This window comes from Populus nigra, chromosome 4 (genome assembly GCF_951802175.1).
Source record: "Populus nigra chromosome 4, ddPopNigr1.1, whole genome shotgun sequence".
NCBI lineage: Eukaryota > Viridiplantae > Streptophyta > Magnoliopsida > Malpighiales > Salicaceae > Populus > Populus nigra.
This window is the reverse complement of record NC_084855.1, coordinates 8,260,307-8,269,382: the sequence shown is the minus strand read 5'-3', so window position 1 is coordinate 8,269,382 and position 9,076 is coordinate 8,260,307. Positions and strand designations below refer to the sequence as shown.

The following is a 9,076-nucleotide window of genomic DNA, read 5'->3' as shown; positions in this document are numbered from 1 at the left end:
AATGGCCACACACTCAGAATTGGGTAGAAAAACAAAAACATGGCGGATATTAAGAGTTTAGAAAGAAATAGAGCTAGAGGCAACACAAAAATATCATCTAAGAAATAAAAATATATATATATATATATAGGCAGGGAAAACAACACCAGAAAAAATGAATGAGCTAAATACACAAACAATTTGTGCTTAAATAAATACCGGTTATCGTAGAGAACGCTAGATTTTTTTATTGATACCAGTTATCGAAGAGAACGCTAGTTTTTTTTTCCTTTTTATTTCCAATGTACCAGAGAAAGAAACCTAATTAAAGCATACATAACAACAACTTATAAAGAAAAAAAGAGAGCAAAACCTCACCTGAGAAACAAAAATTATGAATATAGGCAGGGGAACCAGCAATGGCAACAATAAATGGTTTGAATCTCCAAACAGCTAAAAGAATAGAGAAAAAACACAAACATTTAAAAAACGTTTTGTTTTTACATAATTTTAAATGCACTTTTAAAAAAATTTAAAATTTTTTTATTTTTTTGTTTCAAATTAATAGTTTTTTTATGTTTTCAAATCATTTTTAAGTGCTGATATCAAAATAATTTTAAAAAAATAAAATATATATTATTATGATATTTCTGAGTAAAAAATATTTTAAAAAATAACCGTAATTATACTCTCAAACAAGCAGAGAAAGCCAACAAAAAAATGACAATTGTTTATAAAATAATATGTCCTCAAATATGGCAAGCCAAACATCATGATTTTATGGTGATCTGATCCTAGACTTTGATACTAATAAAGTTTTATGTAAGTCTACAACAACAGGATATCATCTTAATTTTCAATTCCTAGTTCTCTAACTCTACTTAGCGTTTGTAGAATAATATACTTCCAAATTATCACCCCCCACCCCTTTTTAAAAAAAAAACACTAAATAAACATGTAATTTGAAAAAATTGGATTTTGTTTTATTGAGTTCATCACATCTGCCTCTTTGATTTGTTATGAAATTATAAAAACTATTAAAAAATTAAGATTATGATAAACTCCTCTCTACAGTCTACATTTAAAAAAATATTAAAAAAACTATACTTTATGTCCAAGAATTCTTAATTACTATTTAAATTAACAAAAAACAATCATCAAAATATGAATGGATATGATAATTATTTAATTTAGTGGATGAGCAATATAAAATTCATTGTTTAGTTTTGTTCAATATTTTAGGTTTTTTTTTAACTTTCTTTCTTGAATTATTAATGTATTTTAAATTTAAATATTAAAAAAAATTCATATAATTTCATATTGTTTCAAGCAGGTAAGAATTTTTATGGTACTTAAAGAGTAACTAGTAACATCCTATTAATTATTTTATTGATGTTTTTTTTTTAAAAAAATAGATAAAATTAGAAAAGAAAAATGTTAAATGAAAATATTCTTATTATTTTTAGTGACTCATAGATTTAATTTATTTTTTTTGTGTTTTTTTTAAATGAACCCAATAAATAACTATAGGATAACATCCTATTAATTATTTTATTAATAGATAAAATAAAAATGTTATGGTACTTAAAGAGTAACTAGTACCATCCTATTAATTATTTTATTGATATTTTTTTTAAAAAAATAGATAAAATTAGAAAAGAAAAATGTTAAATAAAAATATTCTTATTATTTTTAGTGACCCATAGATTTAATTTTTTTTGTGTATTTTTTTTTAAATGAACCCAATAAATAACTATAGGATAACACTATTTTCCTGGCCGCCTTCAAATTTTCATAGGGGATTATTATAATTTTACCTTATTTAAAAAAACAAAAACAGAAAAGGAAAGGAAGTATAACCCTCTCATCCACGGCCCACTAATTAAAAGAGTAATAATTAACGGTCATATAAATTTGAATTTTGAAAACCTAAGATCTCCCTTCCTCATCAGCACGAGCGGAAAAAGAAAGCGCATAACATAACAAATTAAACACGCTCCAAGCTCTCTTTCCTTTTTCTCTTCTTCCAAACAAACAGACTATACAGAATTCTCTCTCAGATCCCAGAAATTCTAACCCTAAAAGACACCACTCGTGACCAAAATCCCGCAAACAAGAAGATAGGCACTTTCCCAATTGACGGCCAAGATTTCATGGATTCCATGCTGTGCGTTTCGGGTTCGAGATCGATCCAGTCAGGGTTAACAAACACCAATAATTTCAAAGGTTTTATTTTACTTTTTTCAATGAATACTAAACATTCCTTTTGCCTTCTCAACTGCTACAAGTATTATTAACAATAAACTTCAAGATTAAATGTATAAGCATGAGTTTTTGTGTTTCTTGAAACAGAGAGGCCAGTTATATTTGTAAACGCGGGAGGCGGGGCTATAAAGAAAGAGGGGGATATCAATCTTGATATTGAGAAAGATTGTTGTTTTGAAGGTGGAGATGTTATAAGAACAGATGAGAGCATAATCAATGGTGGTGATATACCTTCTGTTTATCAATCAGCAAGGTTTGGTACCAACTTGAGTTACAAGTTCAATGACATGCCGGCTGGAGAGTATTTGGTTGATCTTCATTTTGCAGAGATAGTTTACACTAATGGTCCTAAAGGAATGAGAGTTTTTGATGTCTTTATTCAAGAAGAGAAGGCAAGTGCACTCAGTCCTCTCTCTCTCTCTCTCTCTCTCTTTTCTCTATTTTTTTAATGAATTTATTTGTTTTAAAACGAGAAAGTTTTTTTTTTAAAAAAAAAATGGCAGGTTATATCAGAGCTTGATGTGTACTCTATTGTTGGTGCCAACAAACCGTTGCAAGTGGTGGATGTTAGGGTTTCAGTCGGGGAAGATGGGGTGATTTTTATGAGGTTTGATGGGGTTGTAGGGAGCCCAATTGTTAGCGGGATCTATATAAAGCAGGCGACAGAATTGCCAAGTAAAGCTATCGTTTCCGTTTTATATTTGCCATATCGGTCCGTCCTTTTAGGTTCGTTTACGAGACTCAGGTGTTTCCTATCTTATAAATTGAATGCAGAATCTTCGGTTAAACAGGAGCTTTTACTGTGTAACAATTGCGCCGCTGAAGTAAAAGTTTCATCTGATCAGGTGAGATGCAATTTGTATTGACGGGTAGTTTTTTGAAATTTGAAGTGAAGACTTGAGTTTTTGCTTAAACTTAGCCTTAAATTGATGTGGACTGCAGAATAGAGTTATGAGGACGAACTCTTTAGCGAGGTATGAAAAGAAGATAGAGGAATTGAAGGCTCAATGCCAACTCAAGACAGATGAATGCCACGAGGCCTGGATGTCACTGACTGCGGCGAACGAGGAACTCGAGAAGATTAGGATGGAACTTGACAACAGGTTCTTCAGAAATATGCAATTAGGTAAGATAGACCCAATTGGATTTGAGGCTTGTTACTAGAAACTGAAGCGACATTGACCAGGTTTTGATGTTTGTTTAGATCAAGCCATGCAAAAGCAAAAAGCAGAATTGAGAGATGTTTCTAGACGATATGAGTGTGATAAGAAACTGTGGGCTGCAGCCATTGATGATTTTGAAAAGAAAATAAAGGTAAATTACTTTTTGAATGACAAATGTTATGTGGAAATGTTTGGGAATCAATTTGTATATCTGTGATAATACCATCTGTTGATCCATTTGTAGATGATGAAGATAGAGCACTCTCAACTCTTCCATGAAGCTCATGCGTGTGCCAATACAATTCCTGAATTAAACAAGATGATAATTGCAGTTCGAGACATAGGTAATCTTGCATCAACTGTAAAATTAAATTGATAGACAAAAAATTGTAAGATTTTTCTGAATTGCAGTTGCGCAACATGAAGACCTCAAACTGAAGTTAAATGAAGAGCAGGCAAAGAGTAAGAAGCTTTATAACCAAGCGCTGGAGGCAAAGGGTATACTTAATGTTCTAAACTCGGGTTCATTTTTTCTCTTTCTTGATTGAACCATTCTAAGTTGTTTTCTTTTCTTCTGCTTCTGCTTCTGCTTCTTTTTTTATTATTATTTAATATCTCAGGGAACATAAGAGTGTTCTGTAGGTGCCGCCCGTTGACTAAGGAGGAGATGTCAATTGGCTGTCAAACAGTGGTAGATTTTAGTGCTGCTAAGGATGGTGATCTTACAGTAATTACAAATGGCTCCACTAAGAAAATTTTCAAATTTGATCGAGTCTACTCTCCCAAGGACGATCAAGGCATGCACCTCTGAAATGCCTTTTCTTTTCTTTCTTTTTTTCAACTGTCAACTTACTGAACAGTACTTGGGTTTTGTGACATGTAATCCACTGCTACTGGTTTGGTTGATGTTTATAGTAAAAGATTTCTTGTTTCTCTGAAAAACTCCCTTTTGAACTTCAACAATACACACAGTGAATGCTTCTTTTATTATACATAATCTATTTTTGAAGGCATTTATATTTTCCAGGTGCAAACTAGTTATACTAGTCTTTCTGATGATCACTTCAATAGTTTATCTCTTCAATAAGTTCTATAGTAAGCATGAGAACCCTATTTTTCTGATGGAGAGAAGAGTGATGACCAGCCTTTTATTGAATTTGAACAGAGCACCTTCGGAGAAATGTCCTTCAAAACTATGTAACTTGTAGTTTGGTTAGTTTTGGACGACAAAATAGTGAACAAATTGGTTATTTATTCAATTTATTTTTCTTAGGGTGAAACGAAAAGGTTCACATGTTGACTATTGTTTTTTAAACTAAAATAGTTGATGTCTTCGCGGATGCTTCTGCTCTGGTGACCTCCGTGTTAGATGGTTACAATGTTTGCATATTTGCGTACGGGCAAACTGGAACCGGAAAGACTTTCACTATGGAAGGTACCAAGCAAAACCGAGGAGTCAACTACCGAACTTTACATCAATTATTTAAAATTGCTGAGGAAAGGAAAGAAACTGTCACATATGACATTTCTGTTAGCGTACTTGAAGTTTACAATGAGCAAATCAGAGACTTGCTAGCCACCTCAACAACAACAACAAAGAGGTATTATCATTGTCCTACAAATTTCGTTTGATTACTCGAAACTTTCAACTTTTTTATAAAAAAAACGGTTGAGAAGGAATTTGGCCTTGTAATTTGATCATACTAATATTTTATGGCTGTTTTCTCCATGCAATTGTCAAATTAACAAGATCTCGTCTGAGAATATATTTGTGTTTTAGGTTGGATATAAAACAAGTATCTGATGGGGTCCAGCATGTTCCGGGGATAGTTGAAGCGAAGGTCGAGAATATTAAGCAGGCCTGGGATGTTTTGCAGGCTGGAAGCAATGCAAGGGCCGTGGGGTCAAACAATGTGAATGAACGTAGTAGCCGATCTCATTGGTCAGTGCCTATCTGAACTTGGTTTCGCCATGCTTAAGTTTTAAGTGTTCATTGATGGAACTCTCTCTATATTTATTTTTACTGCAATTCATTTCTTTACTATGAAGCTTTATGTTAACAGAATAAAATGTTAAATTTACGTATATATTGACATTACCATGTTCTTATGTGTTTAGCATGCTATGCACAATGGTCAGAGCAAAGAACTTGGTAAATGATGAGTGCACTATGAGCAAGCTATGGCTTGTGGACTTGGCAGGCAGTGAGAGGCTGGCAAAAACAGAGGTTCAAGGGGAACGACTCAAGGAAGCTCAAAATATAAACAGATCACTTTCAGCTCTTGGGGATGTTATTTCTTGTTTGGCAAATAAGAGTAGTCATATTCCATACAGGTTCCCTTTCAATCTTGATGTGTAATATTCAAATATGGCTTGCAAATTAAATTATTCTGACTTCCTCTTCTGGTTTTTGACAGAAACTCGAAGCTCACACATTTACTCCAGGATTCGTTGGGTAAGTAGCTACAAGAAATACAAGTTCGTATCCAGTACCAGAACCTCTAATATATCAGCTATTAGCATCGCAAATATTCTTTTACTCATGACAACATATCAAAGTAATAATTTTTGTTTTTAAAATGAGTTATTCCAAGCAAAAGGAGCGATTATAGCAAATGATGCATCACAGACAATGATACAAGGGGGGTATATAATGCTTAGAACATAGAATACAATAGATGCATTAAGTTTGTATGTTTCCATCGTTGACAAGTAAAAGAGCATTGAAATACTGTAAAATATATGGTGTATACACTATACGGTGGTTTCTTGTCAGAACTCCACTTAAAATTATTCAAATGCTTAAGACTTTTATATTATAATAAGATTAATAATCATCCTAAACCTTCGTTTTTTCCAGGAGGTGATTCGAAAACCCTTATGTTAGTGCAAATCAGCCCTTCTGAGCATGACATAGGAGAGACTCTGAGTTCTCTAAACTTCGCAACCCGGGTTCGAGGGGTTGAGTTGGGTCCTGCAAAGAAGCAGATTGATATGGGTGAGCTTCAAAAGTTCAAAACAATGGTAAGTTTATGGATAGTAACAGACATTTTATTATATTGATGAAAGGAAAGGATGATCAACTAGGTTTTATTCTTTTTGTGAATGCTTTGAAGCTTGACAAAGCAAAGCAAGAATTGAGATCTAAAGATGATGCCATGCGCAAGCTAGAAGAGGGTTTTCAAAATGTAGAAGGTAAGGCCAAAGTCAAGGATCAGCTTTTCAAAAACCAACAGGAAAAGGTCAATGAACTAGAGAGTCAACTTGCATCAAAGACAGAGTTATGCAGACAGCTAGAGAAGCAGCTGTTACAACTTTCAGAAGGAAAGAAGGAAAAGGAAGAAATTTGCTCAGATTTCCAGCAGAAGGTTTCTTGTTAGATAAACGGTTTTACTTCATATTGTTTCTTTGAGTAATAAATCTGGCAATTGACTCCGATGCCTTTCATAGGTCAACGAGCTTGAGAAGAAGCTGAAAGAGCAGGAAGAAGCAGCGTCTATGAATCTTCATTGCAAGGTTTTTACAATCTTAACTTACAATATAAAATTTTGAAGTCGTGTAACTGCATGAGTAAATATTTTAGGACAAGAGAGGTACATCGAAGTGGTTGAATGCAGTCCCCGCTATCTTGGGTTAGAGACACCAATTTCCCACCAATCCCCCACTGGCAGACACTGAGCACTAATACCTGAAAAATGGAGGTCTTAGATTTAGTGGATCTTCAAATAATGTTGTTCCTCTAATCATAATGGTTCATATTAATCTACATTTACTGGATTTCAACGTGATGACAGGGATTGATCGGCAGCACTTTTGTGTACTAAATATTTACTTGAACAATGCCACTCATTATGTTTGTGATTCCTTTAGTCAATTATACGTTGATTTTTTATGTTGTGAATAAAAAAGGAAACACTCTTCATTTTGTTGTCAGACTGATAGGGAGTTTTAGGTGCTGGAAGTTGGAATAGTTATTTTTCTGTGCTATACAGGTCAAGGAGCTTGAAAACAGAATGAAAGAGAGAACACAGGAGTTCGAGCTTCATACAAAGAGTCTCCAACAAAAGGTGCTGCTTACACTGTTGTCTGCTGTTATAAAAATCCACCAATCTAGCACACGGTTAACACCATTTTTGTTGTGTTGTAGTTGAAAGAAGCTGAAAACAAACTATGGGAGAAAGAAAATTCCGAATCTCAGTCACTTCAACACAAGGTTTTTTCTTTCTTCTTCTTTTTTTCTTAATTTTGTAAGAAGTTCTGGCCTTACGATGTAACAATTATATTTTTGCTATGATTTACGTAGATCAACGTTCTTGGAGAAGAGCTAAGACAACATGAACAAGGAGATTGTTTGCCAAGGCCACCCTCTGCTGAAAAATCAGAAGCCACTCCAGTTTTGTCAAGAATGGAAAACATATATGACGTTGATCCACTTGGTCAAAAAAGCTTAAACTGCACGAACCGAACAATAAACCAAGAGCCTAGCTTACTCCAGGGAAATACATCCCTCCGTGAATTGAGGAGGAAAGGAGACATTAAGAGCAGAGGGACGGAGAATAATTTCTTGATATCAGCTTCTTCGCTCGAGAAGAAGAGATTGCCAACTGAATCAAGCAAGGCAAAGCATCTTGACTCTTCTAGAGCATCAGCAAAGATTTCAAGTTCAAAATCAATTCGTGGAGCTCAGAAGACAACCTCCAATACTGCAAACAGAATCAACAGAGATCAAGGTGCAGGAGCAAGGGATAACAAATTCAAAGTTTGGTTGAGGTGATAACATTAGCCTTTCCAGCTAATGTGATTTGTAAAACTGCCAGTGATGATTCTTTTCAAGCTCTTTCTTATATGTTAGCAGAACATAGATTAGGTGAAGGTCGTTCGAATGTACTTGCAATTTCTCATTTAGAGAAATGAAAGTGATTTAATGAAAGCATATGTCAAAATATATGTGAAAAGAAGCGTGTGGATTTTTTTTTACTATTCTTTTTCGGTGGTGTTTTTAACGTATTAAATTAGATCTTTCAAATCCATCTCTTCATTTGTAACAGTTCAAAGAACACGGGTATTTACAAAATAATAAATAAAAAAATGAAATACAATCCAATTTTTTTTTATTCTATTAATATGGATGTTCGGATTAGCTCTTTACTAATCCTACGAGCATATCTTCATTAAAATAATAATAATATTATTAAATAAAACAGTGTTTTTTGCATTCTTTTTTATTATTATTTATTTACGTGGGGAGTTCGGGCCAGCTTACGCGCACCACGACTATTCTCCACGGCCAGCTGGACATCCTGCAAGCCCAGGAGCATGTAAGGCACTGCGGGGATAACAAGCGTACACATAGAAGGTCGAACCCGGGACAGGAACGGAACAAGTCACACGAATTGACCACGGCAGCTAAACCCTCAAGTGTACCCGCGGGTACACGCGAGTACTCGAACCCAGGATGCACAGGCAGGGCAAAGCCTGCCGAGACCACCGAGCTGCAAGCCTCGTGTAGTGCCTTTTGCATTCTTAATATGGTTATATGTGAATCGCTCTACAACAATTTTGAGATTATTTTAATTCTTTGCTAGATTTCGAAAATGAACAACGGAAGATCATAGATTGAAAGTTTCCCGAGAAACCCAAATAAAATTACAAATCGAAATTCAAAATAA

The 9,076-nt window shown here is 34.2% G+C and overlaps 1 protein-coding gene across 1 annotated transcript; it reads left to right on the top strand.

Moving 5' to 3' along the window:
• Positions 1-1,919: 1,919 nt before the first annotated feature.
• Positions 1,920-8,384, top strand: LOC133690475 (kinesin-like protein KIN-14R). Its single transcript, XM_062110694.1, has 19 exons — positions 1,920-2,205; positions 2,332-2,636; positions 2,748-2,919; positions 3,019-3,089; positions 3,187-3,370; positions 3,449-3,558; positions 3,652-3,751; positions 3,819-3,905; positions 4,028-4,204; positions 4,732-5,008; positions 5,188-5,349; positions 5,526-5,741; positions 5,825-5,862; positions 6,268-6,431; positions 6,524-6,775; positions 6,858-6,923; positions 7,400-7,474; positions 7,555-7,620; positions 7,711-8,384. The coding sequence occupies exons 1-19, from the start codon at positions 2,133-2,135 to the stop codon at positions 8,179-8,181; spliced, it is 3,066 nt and encodes a 1,021-aa protein (XP_061966678.1). The 5' UTR covers positions 1,920-2,132; the 3' UTR covers positions 8,182-8,384.
• The last annotated feature ends 692 nt before the right edge of the window (positions 8,385-9,076 follow it).